At 45.6% G+C, this 27,833-nt stretch overlaps 1 protein-coding gene across 1 annotated transcript in view; it reads left to right on the forward strand.

Moving 5' to 3' along the window:
* The window catches only part of LOC115089198 (LARGE xylosyl- and glucuronyltransferase 1), a 519,096-nt gene that overhangs the window by 385,898 nt on the left and 105,365 nt on the right, over window positions 1–27,833 (forward strand). The window contains exon 7 of the mRNA XM_029597248.1: window positions 6,676–6,780. Coding sequence (XP_029453108.1) covers window positions 6,676–6,780 — 105 coding nt within the window. The remainder of the gene's footprint in view (window positions 1–6,675; window positions 6,781–27,833) is intronic.

The following is a 27,833-nucleotide window of genomic DNA, read 5'->3' on the forward strand; positions in this document are numbered from 1 at the left end:
GCATGGAATGCAGAATCCTGCAGCACTGGGCTGGGAATGCAGATACGGACTACGTCATGCCTTGGTGCTGTCGCCTGTCAGCAAGACCCACCCACTAGGAGAACAAACTCCAAGTAATGGAGTCTTGGTTACTTCCCATCTGTCTCACTAAATGCCACTTGGAACACGCACCTTTTTTATTTGACAGTAAAATCAATGCGTGAAATATTGCAGGGCTGAGAAAAGATGGTTGTGTAGAATTCATTATTGGAGCAGAGGACAGCAGTCTTCACCCACCAACCTCTTTCCTTTCCCTGCCCCTGCATCGCTCTAGTAGCAAACGAGATGTAGGTAACTTCTAAACAGCTTTCCTCCATCTGTTGTCCTGCTGTGGGGCTACTGGACAGCTCCCGGAGTTGCCGTAGGCAAGGAATTAGATCACCGCCCACTGGGAGTGAGATTCCAGAAACAGGAGGGAGATGGTATTCGCTGTCTAAACTTTTTTTTCTTCTTTTAAGATTGGGGTCTCCGTCATTTCAGAAATATTTACTTTTGACTAACAGGAACAAAAATAAAATACAACTCTTGCTTCTAAGCGCTTTGCAATAGCATCACGGTTGAGTATTATTTCATAAACCGAGTGGGTTGGGTACTGCCAGCATCGCCCATCCTGCAGTGGTCTGGCTGCAGCGGGTCCCATCTCACTGCGGCCCAAAAGGAGCCCAGCACTTGTGGCAGATCCCATCCTGCTCTGGCCAAAGAGAGGCGCCGGGTGGGGGGGTGCCATCAGGTGGTGGGGGCGCTTTTCTCCCAGGGTGCCATTTGCCCTGCCCACAAGCTCTCTTCTCCCCCCAAACTTTAAGTCACAAAATGTCCCTGAAATCCTCTTCCTTTACCAGGAAAATCAGCTTCTGCTCTCAGAGCTCCCTCAGGACTTAGGGGTGAAGATTGGGGGGGGGGGGGGGGGAGCTTACCACTGATTTTCAGCATTTGGCACTTGATTTAGGATCCTAAATTTAGGGGCTCAGCTTTTTTTTTTTTTTACTGTCTGCCTCTCTGTTCCTCAGCATGGAGATTAAGCAGATTTTCCCCTTCTCCTAAGGTCCTTGCAGTTTATATGAGCAGGATGTTTGTCCCATTTCCTTGCACTTCCTCACCTTCGGCTTAATGTGTTTTTTTTGCCCTGCTAAAGTTTTGAAATCAGTTTCCCTCTGTGGAATAAATCCAGTGTCTGCCCGCATCCACACTTCCCGAAAACGCTGGCAAATTCACAGGCTGGTATTTTTATATAAAAATGTTTAGTGGTTTGTTTTTTTTTCCAACTTAATGATGGCTTTCAAATTAAAACCAGACATCCTATAAATGAACTCATTTCACTGTTATCCGCTTATTTCTCCTGTGGGTGTTATGCTCAGGCTTTTTTTTTTTTTAATGTTTTTTATTTTCAGATTTGTTAGCAGGCAAAAACCTTTTTTGGGTACCTTCCACATGCATCCAAAGCAGCTAGAAAGTAGTGCGGTGAGAAAAGGTATAGCCTCCATCTTCTGTGTCCAGCTTTTATTTCCACAGTATAAGCATGCAAAGTAAAGTAACTTGAAAGATAAGTGAAACTTGCCAGGAGGGCATCCCGTTTCTTTCGGTAGCGAGCTGCTGTAACTAGTCAGACCCGGACCAGCTTTGTCTGCAAGCCAGAGACTTCAGACTTGCACAAGCTTAAGCATCTCTCCCCCCCCCCCCCCCCCCCCAACTCCCACATCTCTCTGCTCTGCTGATGCTCCTAATCAAGTTAGAGCCACTGAGAGAAAAGCAAATAAACAACAGAATTAAGCAGGTGGGAGGGGGGAGAGAAATGTCACAGGGAAGAAGGTGGTGGAATGGAGAGAGAGAGAGATGCTCTGACATTTCCCAAGTCATCTGCAGGAAGTGAGGTGAGGACTGCCCCCACCCCCGGGGATAAAAACACATCTCTCTCTCTGGAGAACAGATATAACTTAGCCGAGAGCCAGGCAGGGTGCCTCTGATGTGATTAAATTCATAGCCGATGCTCTGTTCAGTCCTTCCTCTCTCCTTCCTCAGGTTGACGACCAGGCTAAATCTGGAGTCTGTATTTTTTTGGGGGGGAGGGGTTAATGTAGGACACGTTTTCTGGGAAACGGGCTGAGGTCAACAAGCCGCTTCACACGACCCCCACCACCAGACTGTTAAATCATTTTGTCACCTCTGACTTGGATCCCTCAAAGTAGGCAGCTACCTCTGTTTCTATAGCGCCACTCAACGTACGCAACGCTGTACAAACAGCGCATAAAAGACAGTCCCTGCTTAATAGAGCTTACAGTCTGACCAAGGCAAACATACAGGGCTACCAAGCAATGGAAGACTCCGTATTCCTACCTCCAGCGTCCAAGTCATGTTTCCCTAAACTTATCTTGGAATGATTTTAGGGAGCTGGTGCAAGCAGTCATGGAATAGAGACCATGTGTATTTTCTTGTCTTTGACCGACAGACGTGAACAAGCTGAGCAGGGAGAATGAGCAGATTTTCAGTATGCGTTCTCCAAACTTCCTGCACCACCAGGCTGTCAGCTCTATTATCTATTCATCTTTACAACATCTGCTTTATCTTCCCCATGTACCTTAGCCACTATACTTGTCTGCAGTAATTCAATAACTTATATACACACACACACACACACAATATTGCAATCTATTTATTTATTAAAAGAATTTATATTCCAGCCACACAACCAGTGTTATTCTAGATGGATCACAGTTAGGACATCAATCATAAAATTATAGGACAATTTTAGATATGACAAAACCATAAGACAATAAGAAGTAATAACACAGCTAACATTTTCTGCCTGGGAATACTGCCTCGGACAGTTTAGAGCAGCTAGGGAGTTGTACCTTTCTGTAGAAAACTGTGTGCGACTCCATGCAAAGCAGGGAACGCACCTGCAGAAATCAGGACTTTCTCCTCAGTATCTTTCTCTATACGGTGTATATCTCGCCAGTCTTCAGCATTTGTTTTATCTGAATCGTTTGCATATTTAGTGCCGATCTACAATAGGACGGTAACTTTGAGACCGGTGCGCGAGCGCACACGTACGCGCCGGCTCGTGCCAAAGGCTGCGGCCATTTTATAACATACACATGTAAATGCGTGCATGGTATAGAGCTGGCTGTACGCTGCGCTCAGTACAATATGGGTGCATGCATGTGAGCCAAATGCCGCCTCTACTGCCTAAGTAGGGGGATTTTAGTAGACGTGTGGCCAACGCGATTTCCAGCTTCCCCATTTTTCCCAGGCAAAGGACAGGACTTCTTAACCCCCCCCCTAGTTAATTAGCCTCCATGTTAGCCCCCACCCTTATAAACCCCGCTGACCAGCCTAGTTTTTTTTTTTTTTGGTGTAGGAGTTACACGCCACCCGTAGCAGAGGTAAAGGTAAGCAGTAGGGGGGGGGACCCTGGTGCGTGCTTGTGCTGGTTTCATTCATAAATCCTGGAACGGCCATGCCCCGCCCCTTTTTTGGGGGGGGAAACATTTTACATGCGTGCCAGGAGATTTGCGCGGCCACCTTTTAAAATCCACGCGGTGCACGCCGGCCTGACGTCTGCAGGTATCCCTGAGCTTTGGTGCGTGCCGGGCTTTTAAAATTCACCCCTATGTGTATCGCTGGCATGTCTTCTACCTACAATGTCTTTGCCTTTCTGTCCCCACTCTTTTTCCTGTCTCGTTTTTTTCCCTGTGGACTTTTCTCTGTAGCTCTCCCACTTACAAGTGTGAGAGAGAGAGAGAGAGAGGAGAGAAAGTCTCTTGTCTTCCTCGGGTATATTCTTACCAGTGTTTTTCGAGCTTTGCTAGACTAAAGCCCTGTGACCTGTTTCTGAAGGAAGCTGTGGGGGATGGACAGCGTTAGATGCTCCATTGGAGAAGTGTGGGTTGGTGGGGAAATCCTGTGCCCCTAGCTCCCCATGCCACCAGCTGGAAGACCCCCCCTCTTTCCTGCTAGCAGAAAGGGCTCTGTGAATTGGAGAGCAGGATGAGGCCTGCTGAGTTACCAGCCCTGGAGAAGCACGTGCCTTCCGTTCCCTCGACGTCCAGCATTAAATGACTGCAGTACGCCTACTCGTTAACAAGAAGCTACATTTCCTTAACCAAAACCAACGTGGACTCAAGGTTATTTGTTGGTTTATTTGCTAGGTTTTGGTTTGTTTGTTTTTTTAATGCCTGCCTTCCAAAAATAGAACAGAACGGTGAACGATTCCCTCTCCACATTCTATGTTTTTATTGTGTGGTAGCAGGAAACCTTGAGGATGGACTGATTGATTATAAGTTTTGGGATTGAGCGCTTCGCTTTTGAAGTAGGTGTTGTAACATTAAAATAAAGGCAAGAGGAGATGCAGGCACCCACCAGCCCTTTTGGGCGTGTATGCAATATAGGAGGGGTGTGGGCTGTCTTGGATGGCTAGGAATGGGGAGGGGAGATGAGGACTGGCTCAGGATAAAGCTGTGGCCCTGACCACCAGTCAAGCCCAGTATATTATGGGGGGGGGGGGAATACAGCTACCTGAGTTATAACCCCCCATGAATGAGGCAGACAAGGCCTGTCCTAGCCTGTGATAGCTCACCTGTGGATTGTAGCATCAAATTCCCCGTGGAAACAGACTTCTGGGGTAAGTGGGCTTTAAGAGCGGGGGGGGGGGGGGTAACCTTGCTGTGGGGGCTTTTTTTAGGTGAATATTTGCGGAAGGAGTTTGCAGTTAGAACTCTAACACCATCTCAGCACAGTTTGGCTGCTCTTGTTGTAATGGGATCTAGGGAAAGCAGAAGCCACTGCAGGCAGAAGTGTCCTTTTCAGCTTCACGTGGACGTCGGCCCGGCCGGCTTCAGAAGCCGTGGCTGGGCATTTGTGGGCGCCCTGCCGGCTGCAGCAACTTTTTGTTTCTTGGTGTGGGCCTGGACGAATGGAAACACAGAGGATGTTTATCATTTTCATAAGTGATTCACGTTACCCCCGTCTATTTAAATTTGTAAAGGTCTGTGTCAGAAAATCATACGAAGCAACCAAAAATGCCAAAAGTGCCTGTCGAACACCTTAGTTACAGACGCTTATTTAAAGGCCGTCATAATAGGCTTCATCGAACAGTGATAACTTTATATCTCTGCCTTATTTTTAATCATAGGTCTGGTAATTATCTGTTTTTCAATGTTCGATGAAGCCTGTTATGATGGTCTTTAAATAAGCGTCATTTCCTTTTCATAAGCCAGCCCTGGCTTAGAGTAACCGAGCGAGAGAAGGCCCATGGGCCAGAGCAAGCCGAGGAGGGCAAAGCTGCCCCCCTGGGGGGTGCCCTGGCTCCTTCCTGGCCCCCGCCTGCCCTCTGGCAGTTCTGGGACCCCTGAAGCGGGTCGCCGCCGGGATGGGTTCTTAATATTTCTCGAGAGAGGGAGGGATTGCTGCTGGGGATGTCTCATTAATGGAGAGAAAGCCCAGAATTGCACAGGCCTAGCTCCCAGAGTACTCATTAGCAGTAGGAAATGCCTTTAACTACAAAACTAAACAAATTAGCATGTTTCCTTTCTCTTCAGTTATATCTTCCATTTCCAAGGCCTTCTCCTTCGGTATTAATGAGGATGTTGGGGAAGAGCTCTTTCTATGTTTGTTTTATTTATGATTTTCGTGTTTAATATCCTCTCACAGATGGCCCACGGTTATAAGTAGTTTGTACAAAATAAACTTGTTTACCAGAGGAAGCTGACAGAAAGGCCCATCAGGGGAGTTTTGCAAGCGCACCCAGGTCTCATCCTTCTGCAGAGTTCCCTTCGCACCTGAAGGTATCACCAAGGTCCAGACAGATGAGCGTACAGCGCTTGCTTGCATGAAGCAGAAATGTGTGCATGAGCGGAGAGAGAGTGCTCCTGTACGACTTCGGCTAATTAATCAGATCAGCGGGAAGCGGAGCAGGCTGGGCAATCTCTATTTTTAGTTGGGGGTGATTGCCCACGACAGCCGCAGATCAGCAAAGCCGGCAAACATTTCAGATGCTGCATGTTAAACTCTGCCTTTGGGGCCGGCCTGCTGGCCGCCTGCATATCTATCGCAGGTTCTCATTCTTTGCCTGCGAGTCATCCCCTAGCAATGAACAGTCCCGCTGGTGCTTATCACGTCCTCCCCTCACCCTTACTGGGAATCCTGATTGATGGCTTCACCAGAAGACCACTTGCCCCTATTGTGCGACAAAGCCCGGGTTTATTTATTTATTTTATTTAAATTCTTTTACTATACCGATACTCAAGACGAGGTCTTATCGTACCGGTTTACAATATAACATTGGATCTTTTTCCTTCCTTGTGTGTTTTTGCTGTAACTCCATTCCTACCCTGGCAATCGAATGTGCTTGTGTGTTTGTGAGGAGGGAATTTGTTCTCAGGACCAAGCTTTGGAGCCATCCTGACTGAGACCTGCTACTTAAGGCCGTCAGAGCAGGAGGGTGGTCCCATAGCTGATGCTTTATAACCAGCAAAACCTCGAATAAACAACCAGGGCAAACACTTAAGGTTGTGATTGATGAATTTCTGATGAGAAGGCGAAGGGGATGGAAGCTATAAATGACTTCCTGGTTAGGAAGTATGAGCTTTGGTGGATACGTGGCCCCATCATCTCTTGTTAACGTCCTCCCTTTGTTTACAGGCCAGCAGGTTTTGGGCTTGGTGGAAAACCAGAGTGACTGGTACCTGGGCAACTTGTGGAAGAATCACCGACCCTGGCCAGCGCTCGGGAGAGGATACAACACAGGTGAGACACTGGAAAACAAAAGCTTTAAGTAAGGGGTGATGTCTCCATTCCCCCCTGTCCCTGATCTGATGGAACCTCAGTGTTTCTTAGGGCCACATGTGCTCAGCTTCTGATCTGGACACTGGCTCGATGACCCTGTCTGCCACCTACAGATTGTCCCTTGTCCATCCTGTTCTCACACTGAAAATGTAAGCTCCCTGAATTGTGTGGATATGTGCGTGCTGCTGAAGAAGGGATCTGGACGGTCTCCAGGGTTCACGTACAACAGTATTTTTTATATAATTCTCATGATCGTCTGGTATCCCAGCCTGCAAAGGATATAAACACAGGTGCATCCACACACACACACACACACACACACACACACAGCATTCAGAGACATTCTCGGGTGCATACGCACAGACATTTTATGTTAATCTATAATAAGTGTTAATAAAATATTCCCATTTCCCTGTAGAGCATACAATGGTGCTAGGTACTAGGTTTCACATTTTGGTACTCCATTGGGGTTATCTCTGTTTCTCTCTGATTTATACTGAGCTGGCCGATTAAAGCGACAAGCACCCTATGGCTCTACCATTCAGGACTCAGTGCTGGTCACTGCTTGCCACGATACACAGTTATAATTCTAGCTGACATCTTTGGATTTGCTGGCATGCTACATGTTCAAGGAAAGGTTAGCAGTAGTGCAGGTCATGGTGAAGAGGCTGACAATTGCAGAAGATGTAACCATTTTGATTCTGTCAGTAACATCCAACAAACGGGCACTAAGAACTATCTCATAAAGACAAATGGTGGGCTTTATTAAGTCGTAACAAGAGGATTAGCAGTGGGCACTGCAGGACAGGAATAAATTGCGTTGTCAGTCAGAGTTGTGTGTGTTGGTCTTGGTACTCGAACAACCAGGGTTGTTGCCAGTCAGAATTGAGGTGCATTGGCAGAATTGCCTTGGTAGTGGAATAACGGGGGATGCTGCGGTACACGACTGAGGTGCACTCGCACATTTGTCTGTAGGGACCTCCGCACTGGAACAGCAGGAGGTGCTGCAGAGCAGGAGTGGGGTGCACTGGGTATCGTATGAGGTGCGGTCAGGACTAAAGCTCCAGGATTTTGTAAAGGAGTGGTAAGATTGAGGATAGAGGGGCCATGCAGAGGTCCAGGTCTCTGGTTGCCACCTAGGGTGCCAGGAGTAGGGTAGAAAGGGATGCTCTTGCATGCAATCTGCATTATCTTGGAACGTTGCTTTATACGTTCAGGATTGGGCATCACACTGATGTACTATCACAGTGGAGCATATGTAAGAGCAGCTAAATCACTTTGGAGCAGGCACAGCGTTAGACTGTGCGTGACAGCAAAAAAGTTAATGTAAGTAGAAATAAAGAACATGTCATGTGCCACCTGCATTTTCATTTGAAGGACCACAGAGAGGTTTCTGCAGATGTTTTGGACATTGTAACACAGAAAAATGGTTCAGTTAGCACCGGTTTGAAACCTGTGACCAGTGGGTGCCGATTACCAACTTTGAAAGGACCAAAAGATGGACATTTTATAGTAAAATGTTCTTTAGCTTAACGTTTACTGCTTCTGGAAAAGTTACTTAAGATAAGGGCCACGCCTGGCTAACAGCACCTGGAAGAGAAATGATATGGATGGCACTGACGGTAGCACTGCTGCTTTCTTTTTTTTTTTTCTGTTCCATTCTTCATGGCCTTCAAACTTTCATTTCCCCAAACCAACCAGGCTTCGCTTCCCAACACCGGCTCTCCAGTCAAGTGCTGGCCTGCACCAGGTCCAGACTCCACCCCTTCCACTTGTAAGCAAGCATGCACTTTGTGAATTTAGCTCCCTCCTTGCATTCATTCGTAGCACCCATCTTCCTCTTTAAAAATCCTCCCTTAACCAACTGTCTTCTCTTTTGCTTCTCTCTTCCTTCCCTGAGTTACCAGCGCACGCATTTTTCTAAAGGGGCATTGGTTTGTACACATCCTGCTGTGTAATAGCCAGGAGGTTTGCTAAATCATCCAAGGCCAGCCGAACAAGCTGGCCCAGTCCTAGTTTTCCTGCATTCAGTTCCCTACGCATATAGCAGAAGAAAACCAGGACTGGCTGGGTTGACCTGACATGACCCGGTGACCCCTAAATGGCAGGGATCAGGTAGGAGGGCTGTCTGTTCTTGCAGGGTATATTCCATGAAATAGAGCACAGTCTTGAGGGGTGGGTATTTCTGTAGTGTATCTGCCAGGCGAGACAGGCAGCTTGTTTGTGAAAAGCATAAGATATGCATAAACTAGTAGGGACCTAGGAGGTGATGTAGCACTTTTTCTCAACATACCACATAGCATATCTCATTTATTTGGATTTCTGTCTCACTTCAGTCCCAACAAAGTGCTTGAAATGAGTTGCAGAGTTAAGAATAATACATAAATAAACCCACAAGACTTGAATAAAAAAAGAGACATAAACAATGACAAAAGGCCACAAAATAGCACATAACACTTTATAACTTCATCATTAAAGAGATTAATTATGTAACCACCCACATTAGTGTAAAGCTTACAGGCAATTTTTACACGCAGACTTTGCACCAGTTTTCAAAGGGAAAGTGCTTGTTTAGGGAGTAAAAAAACCCCATATCCCAGCCTAACCAGAGAATCGGAATGCAGATCCGTGTGCCAAGTGATGCTCTGCGCCCAGAGAAAGCACTGGGAACTGGTACTGTAAAAGCTCTGAAGATTGAGGGGGAAGGCAGGAATATGACAAAGCTTGAAAATGCGAAAGTATGCATTTTAATTCCAACCCCCCCACCACCAGAACGTATCATCAAACTGTTGTACCCCATTGACTGGGAGCAGATTAGTTGTTTGTTGTGTATATATAAACAGGCCGATGCAATATCGGCACGCATTAAACAGGCGCTCGTGACTGAGCACCCGCTCTCTTAGGGCATGCCGGTATTGTGCGTGCCTAGCGCCTCCTCGGCCACGGGTGCCCAGGAGAGATGGCGGTCGGGGAAGGGAAATGGACGCTCATCAGTTCAGCTTCCCTTTTCCTAACCTGACCGCTAGCACACTTTTTTTTTTTAAATTCTCTTATTTCGCTTCCTCCGATTTAATATTTGCAATTATATTAAGTCAGAGGAACCGAGAAAAGGAACAGAAAAGCACTATTTTCTGCTTTTTTGTAATTTTTTCAGGCTCCTCAAGAATTAACGCCTGCTCCAGGCAGGCATTAATTGTTGCGGGTTAAAATGTGCACTTCAGACGCACATTGTTTTTGTTTTTTTAATTGGGGGGGAAATAGGTAATAGCCTAATCAACATGAATTTACATGTGATGAGCGCTATTATCTACGATCTCGATTGGATGCGTGTTTTGGACTCGCTAACTACCATTTTGCATCAGGGGTTATGGAAGCGCATCCAAAACGCGCGTTGAGCCAGAAAGTTGTTCTCTTCCTGCTTGTAGGCTAGTGTGATGTCACCGAAGGACTACAAGCCCCTATAATCCTGTAGTCTTGTGGCTGTTGGCCCTTTATGGTCACATGTTTCCAGCTCCCACTGATTCCTATTGGCTCGGATACTGGTTCTTGCCTGCTCGGAGTTTTTCAGTTTGCACGTGTGCTTCTGAGAGAGAGAAGAAAGCAGCAAGTAGTCTCTCATCTCTCCTACGCCTTAGGAGCGCATTTCCTTTTTACTAGACAGACATATATAATAAGTGTGCTTAAATCTCCAGTACAATCCCTTCAACAGCTATTCCAACTCAGAACCTGAGATCAACCTCTCCTCTTCCTTCCCCCTCAAGTCTGCAACCAGTAAGTTATATGTCTTGATTACCCGTTGTAATAAACACTGTTAGAATTTAGACAAGGTTTCTTCATTGGAGATTCAGTATCTGATTTAGCTGAATGATTAGCAGTGCACAGGTGCTGTGAGATCAGAACAGTAAAAAAGAAAGCAAAGGAAGAAATCCTAGAGTCGAAGAAGATTCAGGAGGGATACAGCACCAAAGAAATAATTCAGCGAAAGATTGCAGTTGCTTAAATATTGCATTTGTGAACATAACTGAGAACTAAGAGGGCTCATTAAAAACAGACTGTAAGAATCAGACAGAGTGCATAGCTATTGAATCAATGGCCTACAGCAGAAGTTATTACAAAAGTTCAAGTGACTAGCTCAGAGACAAATTAAAGTAAAATCCTGTGCATAGTGCGTCCTCAACTACAGGGGTGAAAGCATAATTAGCTCTTAAGCAGCTCCCAGTTGCAAATAGATTATCTGAGATGTGCATCTTGTTTGTAAAAGAGCTTCTAGCTGACAGTAGCCAACAGCCCCCACCTCTCACAGGTTGGACACATGATGAGGGTGGACATAGGACCAGGAGAGGCCTGGGAAATAAAGTAATGCAGACAGGAAGGAGTGTCTATCTGAATTAAGTGAGAGATGGCACAAAGTTGAGCAGCTTATAAGCAAGGTCTCTGAAAACCCTGCCCACCTTGAGCATCACACAGAGCTATTGCAATCCAGTTTTTAAAGCCTATGAACTTATCGCAGAAAGGTATCTTTCTTTCTTAACAAAGACTAACACAGAAGAAAGTCTAGCTCAGAGAGGTATGCAACAGGCCACAGATGTGGCTCACCAGAGAATGGGAGCAGAAACCATTAAGAGGGCAGAAATGAAGAAGGAGCCTTTAAAAGACAAATATGGCATAACACTTTAGTGCTCCTAGGCATACATCAAGGTCAGACAAGATAGGCCATTCAGGCTGGTCCATGACAAGTTCGGTTGATCTTAAGAGTACAAATGGAGGTCCAGGCTGCTAAAATGCACTAAAACTAGGAAAGATTAAAATAGAAGGGGAGAAGGTGGCAGTAGCTAAGGTTGCTGCTGCGGAGGCTGCTGCACCGTAAGAAAAAGCTGAGCTGGAGGTTACTATAGAAATGTTGCAGAAAGAAAACGAAGCAAAGCCCCTGAGGCCCAGGTCAAAGCTCTTGAAGCATCTACAAGGCAAGACAGCGGGGAGAGGCCACTTAGCCTCTGAAGACCCTGCTCAGCGTACTAAAGATTATGTGATGGCTCATGCCACAGTGCAGTCCCAGAAGTGTCCTCAGAAGCTGGAAAAGCACGTTCTTCTTTACCAAAGTCTGTTCCATCTGATCGAAACAAGTCCAAGGTGCAGCACTCCGTAAATGCCAGTCGCCATCCACATGCTCACCCGCATACAGATGCCCCAGTACCTGCTCAGGTACCAGGTACACTCACCAAGACAGATGCTTCATTTCAGCCACAGACTTCAGTGCTTGGCAAATATTGGGCACAAGGAAGGGCTGGGCAGCTGCTGTCGGGGAGAGGATCAATTAAACCTCCAGTGATGAAACAAGAGGTGTCTGAGCAGTTACACCTCACACCACTGTGCAAAGGAATTAAAGCAAGCTGTCAACCACAAATGTCCTTTGCTACCCAGCCCGGGATTTCAGACAGGGCAGATCTAGCAAGTTACATGACTCACCGAGACCTCATAACTGTTGGTCTTACAAAGTACAATGACCATCCTGAAAGCTACAAGATATGGGAAGCGGACTTCAAGGACACCATATCAGATATGAACGTCACCCCAAAGGAAGAGATGAATCTGATGTTGAAACGGCTGGGAAATGAATCAGCGGAATGTGTGAAGGGATTGAAAAATTCACATCTGTATGATCCCTTTAAAGGTTTGAGTGAGATATGGGAAAGACTCGGTCACTATTGAGAATTCAATGCTCAAAAGATCGAACAGTTTCCCGACAATATTCAGAAAAGACGACCATAAGTTACAAGAACTAAGAGACTTCCTCCAAGAGCTGGAGGCAGCCAAAAGTGAACAGAATATTACAGCCCGCCTCCTTTTGGACACACCAGAAGGCACAAGGTCCATTATAGGAAAACTTCCATACGATATGGAACAAAATATAAAGAAAACAATCAAGGAAAATATCCCTCTATTGAAGGCTTCACCATGTTCATTCAAGACCTGGCAAAAAGGAGAAATGATCCTAGCTTCTGTTTCAATATTCCTGAAGCCAACAAGGCAAGTTATTTTTTGAATGAGAGGCCAGCCAGGAAGTATGGCAATAACAGGAAACCTATATCTATGCATAAGACAGAGGTGTCACCCACAGCATCCACACCCTCTGATCTTCTTCCTGCTACAGATAAAACAGAGGATCCAAATCGACAATGCTCAATGCTTAAGAAACCTCATCCTCTCCAAAAATGTCGAGGTTTCAGGGAGAAATCTTTGAAAGAGCATAAAGAACTACTGGAAAAGTACAGAATTTTCTATAGGGGTTGCTCTTCATCTAATCACATGGCAAGGGACTGTAAAGCAACCATCAAGTGCACCGAGGGTGACAGTGACCAATCTATCAGTGCTCTACACCTTGACAAGATAAAATCCAGGTCTCTGGAAACCCCAGCCTCCGAGTCAAGTCATTTACATTTACATTTATTAAGATTTATAAACCGCCTAACACTTAAATAGGCCTAGGCGGTGAACAATATGACATACACAAGTTAAATCAAAAAGAAGCACAAAACAACATACAGTTAGAATCAAGAAAATTAAAATATGTTGCAGAAGTAAAAGGAATAAAAAATGTTAAAACAGTTAAACACAGAAGTAAAAAAACAGACTTAACCATAGGCTAAGTGTGTGGAGAAGGTCGCAGCAGAAGGATCCTGCACCAAAATATGCTTAGCCAAAGTATATCCTAGACAGCAACCCGAGAAAGTCACCAAGATGTATATTATCATAGATGAACAAAGCAATACATTTTGATCAGAACGCTTTGACTTTTTTAACATCCATGATAATTACTCTCCCTACAGTCTCAAAACCTGTGCAGTGGTTGTAGGAGTGTCGGTAAGAAGAGCAAGTGGATATGTCATAGAAGTAATAGATGGCAGCAACAAGTCAGATTTACCTACGCTCATAGTCTGTCATCAGATACCTGATAACAAGGATGAAATTCCCAAACCAGAAGTTGCTCAACATTATACTCATGTAAAGCCTATAGTCAGTTAACTTCAACCTTTTGGATCTAGATGGCAAATCCTGCTGCTACTGTGTAGAGATGTGCCAGCAATGAGTGGAGTTCAGGAGTTATATGCTGATTCATGCTTCTTATGCTTATTGACTTGCCTTAGGATGGGTGATAGTAGGCGGCATTTGTCTCAACAGAACAAAGAGATCAAGCGTTATTGTGAACACCACAAGTGTCTTGGAGAATGGACACACTTCCTTAATTGAGCCAAGTGCTAACCACCTAGGCACTAAGAAGGCTCCTGGTTATGAGGAACTTAGCCCTGACTTAACCACCTGCTGGATTATCTCCCCAGCAGACTTGGGAGAATACTTAGGCAATTCAGTGTTCTAGGTTACAAAGGATAAGGACAAACCTTAGAAGATAAAGAGTAAGAATCATGAACAAAGAATTATTTAAAGATGAGTCAAACAGCTGGGTGGCTCCTCTACCATTTTGGATGCCCAAACCTTGGCTCCATAACAATAGAGATCAAGCTCTTGCTTCATTACAGAAGACTCCAAAGAGAAACTAGAGACAAAACAACCCTTTGTAACCTTCATGCAAGACATGTTGACCAATGGTTATGCAGAGCCAGCTGCAGCTTTGAAAAAGGATGAAGAGTGTTGGCACCTACCTACTTTTGGGGTGTATCACCCTCAGAAACCAGGTAAGATTCAAATCGTATTCGACTCCAGTGCTCAATTCCAAGGAGTCTTTCTGGGCCTAATATATATATATTTATTTATTTAAGTGTTTTTATAAACCGGGATACTTTGGGAACATCATCTCGGTTCACAGATAACTAAATACAGCAACGAGCTTCACAGAGAAAAAGTAACAATGTGTAACGATCTACAGCCTATTGGGGGTCTTGTTTCGCTTCAGAAAAGTACCCATTGCCATAACAACTGACAACCAACAGATGTTCTATAGTTTTGTTATACAGCCAGAGTACAGAAACTGTCTAATATTCCTGTTGTTTCACAACGACGACATTAACAATGAGTTTACAGAGTATAGAATGCAAGTCCACATCTTTGGTAATAGTCCATCTCTTGCAGTGGCCACCTATGGGCTCAGAGGGACAACCCAAGAAGAAGGAAAGGAGTATGGCATAGATGCTAGATGTTTTGTAGAAAGAGACTTTTATGTGGAGAATGGATTGAAGTCCTTATTCACCGAGAAGGAAGCCATTGTCTTGTTAAGAAGAACACAAGCAATGCTAGCAGAGGTCAACTTGAAACTCCACAAAATAGCCTCCAGCAGTGCTAAAGTGATGAAAGCATTTCTTTCAGAGGACCATGCAAAAGATCTAAAGAATTTAGACTTGAGAGTAGACACACCTCCAGTTCAGCATAGTCTCGGCTTAAGTTGGGATCTAAAAAGAGATGTCTTTACTTTCTAAGTCTCAACCCAGGAGAAGCCATACACTCTTTAAGGTATCTTGCCCACATCAACAGTCTCTGATCCATTGGGGTTTGTGACTCCAGTCACTATTCAAGGCATATCTCTGCTAAGAGAACTTTCATTAGGTACAAATGAGTGGGTTGCTCCATTGCCTACAGCACTGAGACAAGAGTGGGAACATTGGAAGGAGTCCCTAAAAACTCTTGAGCAGTTCCACATTCCACTTACTCAGTGCTGCCTGCTGCAAAGAGTTTTGCATCTTCTCAGATGCATCGGTAAAAGCAATAGCCACAGTGGTCTATTCGAAAGTAACAGAAGCAGAAGGAACACCTTACGGGAGATTCATCTTCAGCAAGGCCAAGTTGGCACCACAGCCAAATCACGTCACTCCATGCCTAGAGTTGTGTGGAGCAGTATTAGCGGCAGAGGTGCTTCTCATGCCTCATGAGAAGACATGAAGAGCATGTACCACTGTCTACGTCAAAGGACTCAGATACTCTTTCTTTCTCTTTCATGTTGTCCAGTTCTATGTTGTCTGTCTCTCGTTCAGCTCCTTTGAGGCAGCAGTGAGGAAATTGTTTGAATGTTAACAAGCCCAAGTTGATCAAGAAATCCTTTGGACAGCAAAATTTCAGCTTTACAAATGGACATACACATGCGTATTGTGTAATTATGCATGAAGTTAAATAGTGGTATCTACCAATACCGGAAGGGAGTATTCTGCCCCCATTCACTGTGAGCAGATTTGTTTGTTATATATATAAAGTTGTTCAGCTCCTGCTTGTAAGCTAGTGTGATGTCACAGAAGGACTACAAGCCCTTATTTATAATCCTTAGCCTTGTAGATGTTGCACCTTTATGGTTATGTTTCCAGCTCCCACTGATTCTGGGCACTTCCCTATTGGCTCAAATATTGGTTCTTGCCTGCTGGGAGTTTTTTTTTTCAGTTTGCACGTGTGCTTCTGAAAGAAAAACAAAAGTAAGAGGTCTTTCATCTCTCCTATTCCTTAGGAACACATTTCCTTTTTACCAGACAGACACAGACAGACATATATAATAGGTGTACTTGAATTCCTACAACAGCTATTCCAACTCTATAGTCAGTGCTCTGAACCTAAGATCAACCTCTCCTCTTCCCTCCCCCTCAAGTCTGAAACCAGTAAGTTATATGTCTTGATTACCTGTTGTAATAAACACTCATAGAATTTAGACAAGGTGTCTTCATTGGAGATTGGGTATCTGATTTAGCTAAATGATTAGCAGTGCATGGGTGCTATGAGATCAGAACACAAACAACAGGTGAAAGTAGTATGTGTATACAGGTCCTATGCATGTTCTTGTTACCTGCCTAGCAAGCAGACAATTTTAATAAAAGCCCATTTCTATGACCTTCTTTATGTACAAAAACAGTATTTAATGACTAATGCAAGACAGTATCAAACAGACAATCATGGAAACCAGCCTAAACTCAGTGCAACCCAAGACATCTGCAAATTACCTAACACCTGCAGGGATAAAGAAACAAAACTTCCAGATAAAAAGAAGATAAGACAGAAAAAGATTGACCACCCTTAATTACGGATGTGCAGCCAGAAAATATTCAATTTTTTTATCGGTTTATTTCATTATTCGGTTCATTATTTTTTTCTTTTTTTTTTTTAGTGTGCGCTAAATCAAATTAATGCGCATTAAAATGAAAGCGAACTGAAACAAATAAAATGAATAATAAAAATGAAAGCGCACTAAAGACGAAAACAAAAAAGAAACGAATGCACATTTTTTACCCTTAATCAAAGGCCAACTGGAAGAAAATAGTTTTCATTGCTTTCCTGAAATTTAAAAAATAAGCTAGCATCCCAGTTTCCTTGGGGAGATCATTCCAGGATTTAGGACCTGAATAATCTTATTTCTCGAGCTCTGCAGCCTGCATGCTCTCACAGAGGGCAACTTCAAAAGTGCACTTCTGCGAGGATCCTATTCTTTATCGGATTGAATAGGGACAGTTTTTCCTTTAGCTAGACAAAATTTAGAATGCATAGAGTTTGGAAAACTAATATCTACCATAAAATAGTTATGAGCCTGTACAAAGGGCCAGACATTTTTTCTGTGACTTGTCTGCCGTAGAGTAGAGCAGGGTCATGGCAGAAGAGTTAAGTGTTCCTTTCAAGGTTGGAAAAGTGCTGTGAGGACAATGGGGCTTTTTTTTCTCCATTGCTTTGCATGGTGAGCAATTTAATTTCCCTTTTCCATGGCTGTTAGAACTGGAGCTAGACTCGGGTAATGCCTCCACGCTGTAATTTTCCCTCACTTAACACTGAATGGAATCTGCTCACACCATTGGTGCTTTATATGCTGTAGTATTATTACTCTTATTAGTTTTTTTAATGGGTCATTACTTGCAGTAGGCTATGCATCGCCAGCTGATTTTTTTTTCCAAGCCTTGTGATATTCCTGCCTTCCGCTTCCCCTCAATCTTCAGAGCAACAAAGCTTTTACAGTAGTACCAGTTCTGAGTGCTTTCTCTGGGAGTAGAGCATCGCTTGACACCCAGATCTGCATTCCAGTTCTGTGGTTTGGTCGGAATATGTTTTTTTGTTTGTTTGTTTTACTCCCTAAATACTAGTGGCAAATGCTGCCTCACAAATGATCCTAGGATGGTGAAAGGTATTGTACATTTACTCAACTGGGACGTTGTGAACCTCACCAGGGTAGCTAAGCCTTGTGTGCCTGTTTAGGGTTTCCATATCACCAGAAGTGAAAACCAGGACAGTGTGGTGATTGGTACAAAGGCCCATGGGGAATCTTCGTTTGTGGAAATGCTTCAGTCATGGCTCTGAGAGGAAGCACAAACCAGTGATTGCAATTGATCTTAATGTAGCTGTGACATGGTGCAGCGCTTTTTAGCTATTTGGAGCTACTGGTTTGGAATGCTACCTTTCAGGCCGATAAAGTAAAGTGCGCTCTGCGTTTGGCCGCGCGTTTTCGACGCGCTATTTTTACCACTTATATACAGTAAAGGGTAATAGCGCGTCGAAAACGTGCGGCCAACCCCCCCTGAAACTAATAGCACCCGCAACATGCAAATGCATGTTGATGGCCCTATTAGTTATTCCCGCGCGATTCACTAAGTAAAATGTGCAGCCAAGCCGCACATTTTACTTTCAGAAATTAGCGCCTACCCATAGACTGGTGTTAATTTCGGCCAGCACCGGGAAAGTGGACAGAAAAGCAGTAAAAACTGATTTTCTGTCCACCCTCCGACTTAATATCATGGCGATATTCAGTCAGAGGCCCCAAAAGTTAAAAAAAAACTAAAAATTAAAAATCTGCCCGCGGCCCGTGGGTTGGAAGACAGATGCTCAATTTTGCCGTTTTCCGAACCCATAGCTGTTAGTGGGTTCGAGAACCGAGGCCGGTAAAATTGAGCGTCAGCTGTCAAACCCGCTGACAGCCGCCGCTTCTGTCAAAAAGGAGGCGCTAGGGACGCGCTAGTGTCCCTAGCGCCTCCTTTTACCGCGGGCCCTCGTTTGCATGTTGCTCCCTCCTAAATCGCGCGCACAGGAGAGCGGGCGCTCGCCGGCTCTCCTGCGACTTTTAGTGAATCGGCCTGTTTGGAATTAGCGGAAATTCTTGAGATTTAAAAAGCGGAATAAAGCCTAGCCGTTTGGCTGGGGTTTTTTGGTTTTGGTTTGTTTTTTTTTAGTTAGGATTAGGCCTCCTAGAGAAGAGTTTTTTTTTCCAAGGGCTGCGATAGATCTGGTTCTGTTGCTGCTATAGGATCCATGGGGAGAGTTTGCTGCTGGTGTTGCATCAGTCTCCTGTATTTGTTTTGAGCTGTTTTAATTACTGTAATTTTACAGTAATTGCTACGTAAATTATTTCTTTTCTGTTTGAGTATGTCTTTCCTAGATTTCATTGCTGTTAGTCAAGTAATCAAGTTTTAATAAATAAAATAAAATCTAAAATAGCATAGTCAGGGACCAGGGAATACTTTCTTTGGCTATTAAGTGCACATTTGCTGCACAGCCAGTAGCAGGCTCATGTGGTATACTTTAACTTTCCAGCAGGGTCAATAGGTATAAGGGTGTAGAAGATTCTTCTCGCCCAGAGGTGCACAGCTGTGCACCCTGAAGGTTTCCCAGATAAGGAAACTGTACAAACATATCTGGTTCTCGGACGAAATATATGCGTGCAAGCACGGTGAATATTCACCGTGGATCTCCCAAAAGGCCACCCGGCAGGTGCAGCTCAGCTCTAGCCTAAAATGACCTCGGATGTGGCAGCGGTGATGGTGGTAACTTAAGTGTCCTGTGTGGTATTCTGAGTTGTCTGGGGGGGGGGGGGGAACTCAGCCCGTGTGGCTTGTTCTGGGAGAAGGACCCTCGGCCCCCGCAGTCCCTGTTCCTTTGCCTTCCTCTGCTATGGGGGCTTCCGGGCCTGGGTTGTTCTCGCAAGCATCTCCTGCCCTTTCTGTGAGGGGACATTTGCGCGAGGTCCTAAAGCGTTTCCTCCTTTTCGGTCGACTTCACGTTCTCAGCTGGCCTATTGATCACGTAATGCGTCTGCCAGATGGGCCGCAGTAATTTTATCTATAAACTCTGAAGCCAGAATGGATGCTCTCTGCTATCATATTTTAGTCCAAAGTAATGTAAAGCACTTACTGTTCTATAATTTAACAAAAGACTTTTTGAAAGCCTCAGGAGATAGCAATAGAAACTGAAGAGAGAGAGGAACATGATATTTATTGGAAGCTATTTCCACAGGATCGATGCTTTTGGATTTAGTGTTTCATTTGCCAGGATGTCTTACCAATGTGAGGAAGTGAAGCTTTTTCCTGTACAGCGCAGTAATTAGACTGTTTACAGCGAGACTGTACAACCTGCGCTGAAAGGGCATTTACATTACACGAAAAACAGATAATTAGGGAGAGAAGTGATCCACGGGGCCACGTGTGACCTCGAATCTTGTCACTTTATCACCTCCTATCTCAGCTCACACGGCCGGAGAATTCAGGGGCTGCGGTACCTCTAAGCCACGGACCGACCAAGAGGGAGAAGGATGCGATGCAGCGCGTGAGCCACCGAGGCTGCGCAGATCCGGTCTCTGTCTGAAGACCTGGGCAGGTCTCAAAGGCTTTTGCACTGCAACGTTTGGTTTGTTGAACCTTTAAAAGCTATCACAACCTGCAGAAGACCCAGTTTTTCTCTGACTAGCGCAGTTACTCAAAACAGCTCCATGCAGCTATAACAATAATTATAATAGCATTGTTTCTTTACAGTTTGGATTAAAATATTATTATATGAATCCATATAATTAGCATTACTGCATAGCTACAATGCCATTGTCCTTCACGACTCATCTGTGTGCAATATGCATAAGGCAATGCTGTCTTTTTAAATGCACATAAAACCAAAAATAAAAATAGTGCTATGCCATGAAATTGTACACTTTGAGCCCATCTGTAACCAGCTGCAGCACAAAACAGTAGCAGCATGTGTTCATAGAAAATGTATGAGAATATTTCACCACATAGTAGCATAGTAATGAAGGCAGAAAAAGACCAAATAGTCCATCCAGTCTAACCAGCAAACTTTTTATGGTAGTAACTGCCGCTCTGTGCAGGTTACCCCCATGTTTCTGTTAAGGGTAGTAACTGCCGCTCCGTGCAGGTTACCCCCATGTTTCTGTTAAGGGTAGTAACTGCCGCTCCATGCAGGTTACCCCCATGTTTCTGTTAAGGGCAGTAACTGCCGCTCCATGCAGGTTACCCCCATGTTTCTGTTGAGGGTAGTAACTGCCGCTCCATGCAGGTTATCCCCATGTTACTGTTAAGGGTAGTAACTGCCGCTCCATGCAGGTTACCCCCATGCCTTCTGTTAAGGACAGTAACTGCTGCTCTGTGCAGGTTACCCCCATGTTTCTGTTAAGGACAGTAACTGCCACTCCGTGCAGGTTACCCCCATGTTTCTGTTAAGGACAGTAACTGCCGCTCCGTGCAGGTTACCCCCATGTTTCTGTTAAGGGTAGTAACTGCCGCTCCGTGCAGGTTACCCCCATGTTTCTGTTAAGGGTAGTAACTGCCGCTCCGTGCAGGTTACCCCCATGTTTCTGTTAAGGGTAGTAACTGCCGCTCCGTGCAGGTTACCCCCATGTTTCTGTTAAGGGTAGTAACTGCCGCTCCATGCAGGTTACCCCCCATGTTTCTGTTAAGGGTAATAACTGCTGCTCCGTGCAGGTTATCCTCAAGCTTTATGTTAAGCGTAGTAATATTAAAATCAAACCAAACCAACTGTAAAATCCATAATAAAATTAGTGCTAGCAATATTTTTACAGGGTGAGCAGCCTTCCTGATAATTCAGACAATGCTGCTGCTTGAATGTGCTTTGCTTTTGGATTTGGCCATAGAAGCAGTCCTGTGCTTTTTCCCTAATGTCTGCGTATCCGTACCCCAGACGTTAAAAGTCAGGGCCCGGCGTTGGCTGTCGTAATCCCCAGGCCTTCTGTTAGAAGTATTAGCTGCTGCTCCATGCTGGTTAGTGGTTACCTCCCAAGCAACCTTCTCTTCATTTCCACCTCTAACCTTCAGGGATCCACAGGGTTTATCCCATGCCTTTTTTTAATTCGTTTACTGTTTTCATCTTCACCTCTTCCAGAAGGACATTCCTGGCATCCACCACCTTCTCCGTGAAGAAATATTTCCTGACCTTGATTCTAAGTCATCCCCTCTGAAGTTTCGTATTGTGACTGCCTAGTTCTGCTGTTTGCTTTCCTCTGGAAAATGTTTGAGGAACCTGGCATCATTAAAACCATTCAGGTATCTGAAGGTCTGCGTCTCCTCTCTCCCAGGGTGTACGTATTCAGATCCTTCAGCCTCTCCTCATAAGTCTTCTGATACAGACACACCACTATTCCCTAGATTCATCGTTCTGCTATATTTATATTTATAGCAGAATGATGTCTCGCAAAAAAAAAAAAAGAAGGGGAGGGCGATAGTAGGCAGCCAGCTGCATTGTGGCAGTGCGACCACACCACACGCTATCGCCCCCATAGCGCCACGGGACGGGGACAGGTGTAATTATTTCCCACGGTGCTGCTGGTGATAATGTGGAAAACAGTTATCGTCCACAGCGCTGCCGGGAGATAATGCCGCTCAAACCCTGCCCACACTCCTCTGCTTCCCCTAATTTTAATAATACTGCCGCGATGCGACTGGTATTGTGTGAGGTAGGGGCTTATCGCGTGCGATACCAGCACATCGCACTATAAAGAATGACCCTGTCTTTTGGTCGCCCTTCTCTGGATTGGCTCCTTCCTGTCTCTGTCTTTTTTGAGATACGGTCTCCAGACCTGAACACAATACTCCAGGTGAGGCCTCACTGAGGACCCGTACAAGGGCATCACCACCTCCTTTTTCTTACTGGTTATTCCTCTCTCTCTCATTCTGCTGGTTTTAGCTATTGCCTTGTCACATTGCATCGCTGCCTTCAAATCGGCAGACATTATCACACCAAGGTCCCTCTCCCAGTCCATGCATAACAGTCTTTCACCACCCATCACATACAGCTCTTTTAGATTACCGCACCCAAGATGCATGACTCTGCACTTCTTGGCATTGAATCCCAGATCAACAGACAAATAAGTGAAAGCCCAACTCACAAAACTATCAAAAATAAACTGGAAGGGCAACATATCTTTATCTTATCTTGCCCTTCCAGTTTATTTTTTATTGAATCCCAGATGCCAAGTCTCCGACCCCCCTTCAAACTTTCTTAAATCACTGTTCATTCTCTCTACTCCTTCCGGCATGTCCACTCTGTTGCAGATCTTAGTATCATCCACAAATAGACAAACTTTACCTTCTGTCCCTTCTGCAATGTTGCTCAAAACGTTATTGAATAGATCCGGTCCCAACACCAATCCTTGCGGCACTTCACTTAACACCGCTCTCTCTTCAGAGAAGGCTCCATTTACCATTACAAACAGTCTTCTATCTGTCAGTCAGTTTGTAATCCACACCACTACCTTGGCACTCACTCCCAAGCTTCTCATTTTATTCACGAGCCTCTTATGCGGGACCGGATCAAAAGCTTTGCTGAAATCCAAGTAGATGACATCGTGCACTCTTCCTCGATCCAGTTCCTTAGATACCCAATCAAAAAAGTCAATCAGATTTGTCTGACAGGACCTTTCCCTGGTGAATCCATGCTGCCTCGGATCTAGTAATCCTCCTGACTGTAGATAGTTCACTATCCTTTCCTTCAGCAGAGTCTCCATTACTTTTCCCACCACCGAGGTGAGGCTAACCAGCCTGAAGTTTCCAGCCTCCTCTCTGCTCCCAGTCTTGTGAAGCGGGACCACCACCGCTCTTCTCCAGTCACTCGGCACCACTCCTGTTCCAGGGATCTATTGAACAGGTCATTCAGTGGACCTGTCAGCACATCTCTGAGCTCCCTCAGTATCCTGGGATGTTCCTCATCCGGCCCCATGGCCTTGTCCACTTTCAGTTTTCCTAGCTCTTCCCAAACATTCTCTTCTGTAAATGGGGTTTTGTCTACCCCATCCCCATCTACGGTCTTGTCAACCAGCGACGGTCCTTCTCCAAGGTCTTCTTTAGTAAACACCGAACTGACGTATTTGTTTAATATTTCTGCCATTTCTCAGACTTTCTCCACACATTTCTCCTTCTCACCTTTCAGTGTCACTATACCACTTCTGGCCTCCTTTCTTTCTCTGATGTATCTGAAAAATGTTTTGTCACCTCGCTTTACCTCTTTGGCAATCCTTTCTTCCGCTTGATCTTTTGCTTTCCTGATTTCTTTCTTTGTCTCCCTCAGTTTCACCAGGTATTCTTCTCTGTGTTCCTCTTTTTGGGATCCTTTATACTTCCTGAATGCTGTTATTTTTGCCTTTATTATTTCAGCTATGTCCTTTGTTGTTGCCATATTTCTTGGACACAGCCATGTAAGGGCTCCCAGGAGAAGCATGGTCTTTGGTTTAGGCCAGCAGTAGCACATGACGTGCCTCACAGACCGAAAAAGGTATTTCAAGAATAGTCTGTGGGTGGATTTTTTTGGGAGGGAGAGAGTATTTACAGAGATGGATGTGATAAAGAGATTCAAATATCTGAAAAATATACGTTTATGAAAAAAAAAAAAGAGCAAACATCTTCCTGAAAAAGAGATGACATGAGGCTGAACGAGGGTGCACTCAAGAGTAAAATCAGGAGATATTTCTTCACAGCAGTGTTATGCCGTATCTTCACAATTGTGCTGGGCAAATGGAGGGCTAGACAGGTCACCATGGCGCCTAGAAATTACGTTATGGCATCTGGGATTTACCGCCGAAGGAGATGGTATTAGAAGCTCCGTTTATTGGAGCTTTTCAAGACCTTGTTTGCACAAATTATTTTTGGGATGGTTTCTGTAAGGTCCCCTGTTTGCAGCTGCTGACATACCCCTGGCCTCTCCTGCTTCTGGCAGGTAAGATCCTGTTTTTTTACCACAGTTTTCCAGTAAAGTGTTGCTTGCTTCCATGGAAATGAAATATTATTCTGCAGTGAAAATTTTGTTGTTGTTGTCAGATTGGTTGTGTTTGGAAGGGTTTGATAGAATTAGATAATGAGATGATTTATCGGTTGTGGTTCACCTGGCCCTGTGCTGTCACTGACTTTCCTACACAGGGGTCGATATTAAGCTTACCTTTGGCATGAGATAAAACCATTATAACATGTTCAGCTATGCGTAGAGAGAATGTTTTACTTGGTGAAACTATGAAATCAATATTTAAAAAAAAACCCTCTCGTGCTTCGCTTAGGACCCTAAATTTTCAGCTGAAAACTTCCCTAAATTTAGGGAGCTTAAGGGGCTTGTTACTGAAGAATTCCTCCCATTTTGTGCCTATGGGAAACCTGCTTCGCAAATAGGGCCCTGAGTTAAGTGCCTGACCGTTTTATCTCTGCCCCAGTGGCTGACCACTGTTTAGTTAAACACTGCACCTGTTTTAGCGACGAACCCATAGGTTAGGTACTATATCTGGGAACCCTCTGTATTTGACCATGAGATTCCGGGTCTTAGAGCACATTCTCCAGGGGCAGCACCCAGGATGTCCCCCCCGCTTAGTGTCGCTCTCTCTTTCCTCCACCTCTCGTCTCTGATTGGTTCTGGCTATCAGAATGACTCAATCAACAGCGAGAGTCGGGGTAGCACATGCTTCCTCTTCAGTCCTGTATGGATCCCAGTACAGGAGAAGGGGGCAGGAGAAAGTGTGCATATGTGCATCAGTGAGACATCAAAGGGGAGAAAGAAAAACTGTGTGCGTGTTTTGGGGGTGGGGGGTCATTGAAAGAAGAGAGCAAGCATGAGTGTAAGGAGAGAGAGAGAGAGTGCATAGTGAGTGCTGGGAAGGTCGGTGAGAGGAGACAGAGTGTGTATGTAAGTGACTGGGGAAAGAGAGAGGGGCGAGCAAGGCGTGGGTCAGGAATATGGAGGGGGTGAGAGGGAACAGCCAGAGGAGAGAGCAAGAGCATGGGGGAAAGAGAGCGGGGAGAGCAAGATAGAGGAAGGAGGATGCAATAACGAAGAGGAGGGAAAGAGAGAGAGTTGAAAAGGGGGAAGGTGTGAGAGCAAGGCGGAGGGGGTGAGAAAAGGTGGGGAATGGGATGGCAGAAGAGAAGTGAGAGTGTGAGGAGCAGGGATGGCAGGAGAATGGAGAAGGGGAGGAAGTCAGGGTGATGATGTAGCAGGAAGGGGATGAGGAGTGGAGGAGAGAGTGCAGGAGAAAGAATGGTGAAAGCAGAGCAGGTAGGATGAATGGGAAGAGGAGAAAAGCAAGAGACAGGGAGAGAAAGAAGGAAGAGAAGAAAAAGTATTAAGGTTTCTCACAGGACAAGCAGGATGGTTGTCCTCACAAATGGGTGACATCGAGGATGGAGCCCACCACGGAAAACTTCTGTCAAAGTTTAAACAGAACTTTGACTGGCCCCTACTGGGCATGCCCAGCAAGGCACTGACCCTGCAGCCAGCAGGGGTCTCCCTTCAGTCTTCTTTTTTCCGCGCAGCAGTTGCCACGCGGTGAAAGGAGCTCTCTTACCACGTTCCTGACAGGAATTCGGTATTTTTCTTTCCGAAGAAAATTTGCCCCTCAGGGGTCTCCCTTCGACAAATTTTTGTCACCTCCGCGGAAACCGGTAAGTTTTTTGCCTTTTTTCTTCGACTACCGTCGAATTTGGCCCTCGAGGCCTGTTGGCAATTACCGAGCCCGCGACTAAATTTGGCCTTAAGCCATGGCGACGGGGTTCCGTCGATGCCCGGATTGTACCCGGACTATGTCAATCACAGACCCCCATAGGGTTTGTGTTTTGTGTTTGGGTAGTGAGCATGATGTCCTGACTTGCACCAAATGTGCCCTAATGACACCTAAGGGTCGCAAAGCCAGGATGGAGAAGATGGGGCTCCTCTTCCATGCACCCACCCCAACGCCATCGATAGCATCGACGTCATCGGAACCGGCACCGTCGAAGTTGCACCACCATCGTCAACCCTCCGGTGACCGTCCACCATCGATGACTTCTCGGCCGTCGACTCCTGTCCCCTCCCCGGATGGGCGAGGAGACCGGAAGGACAAGCATCGCCGTCGACGGCACAAGTCTCGGCCTGTCGAGGATCCACAGTCATCGACCTCTGAACAAGCCGAGCCACCGACTAAGAGGCCTCGTTCAGACTTGGCACCGTCCACGTCTCGTTCGCAGGCATCGAGGAAACCCTCACCCTCTCGGGGTGTGGGAGCCGTGATCCCACCGGTTACGGTGGTCCCTCCGGCTCTGCCTCAGCCTCCCTCTCCCGTCGAGCCGGGTATTGTTACCCCTGGTCTCCGGGCAGAACTGGACCGGCTGGTCCAGGAGGCCATCGAGAAAGCGATGCAAAGATTCCAACCTCCATTGGCACCGTCTCCGGCACCGATTCCGGCACCGCCACCGGCATCGACCCCGGCACCGACTCCGCCACCGAGGAAGGAACCGACCACCGAACCTTTGGTGGAAGCGCTGGCACCGCTACTACAACGTATGGAGGCACTTGTACATGCCCTCCCATCGATAATTCCAGTAGCACCGACAGCGCCATCGTCTCCGACTGGATTTTCATCGGCGGGAGAAACACCGTTCTTGATTCCCCCTTCCGGGGTGGTCCCATCGGTGCCTTCTCGTATATCTCCACCGATTTATCCTTTGGCTCCATCGGTTCCAAGACCGGCACCGACTCCATCGGCAGCACCGAAACCCTCGATGCCGTTCCCAGTACCGATTGTACCATCGGTTCCTCCAAGGTTTCCTTCGATGCCTTCGGATCCTCAACCAGGTCCATCGGGGCTTCAACCCCCAAGTGATCCCTATGATACCTGGGGTGATGATACATCTTCTGACACAGATTTACCATCACCGCCTTCTCCTACAGAGAGTAGAAAAAGATCTCCTCCAGAGGATCTCTCCTTTATTAATTTTGTAAAGGAGATGTCTGAAATTGTACCTTTTCAGCTGCAATCTGAGACCGATGACAGACACCAGATGATGGAACTGCTTCAATTTTTG

This window comes from Rhinatrema bivittatum, chromosome 4 (assembly GCF_901001135.1).
Source record: "Rhinatrema bivittatum chromosome 4, aRhiBiv1.1, whole genome shotgun sequence".
Taxonomy (NCBI): domain Eukaryota; kingdom Metazoa; phylum Chordata; class Amphibia; order Gymnophiona; family Rhinatrematidae; genus Rhinatrema; species Rhinatrema bivittatum.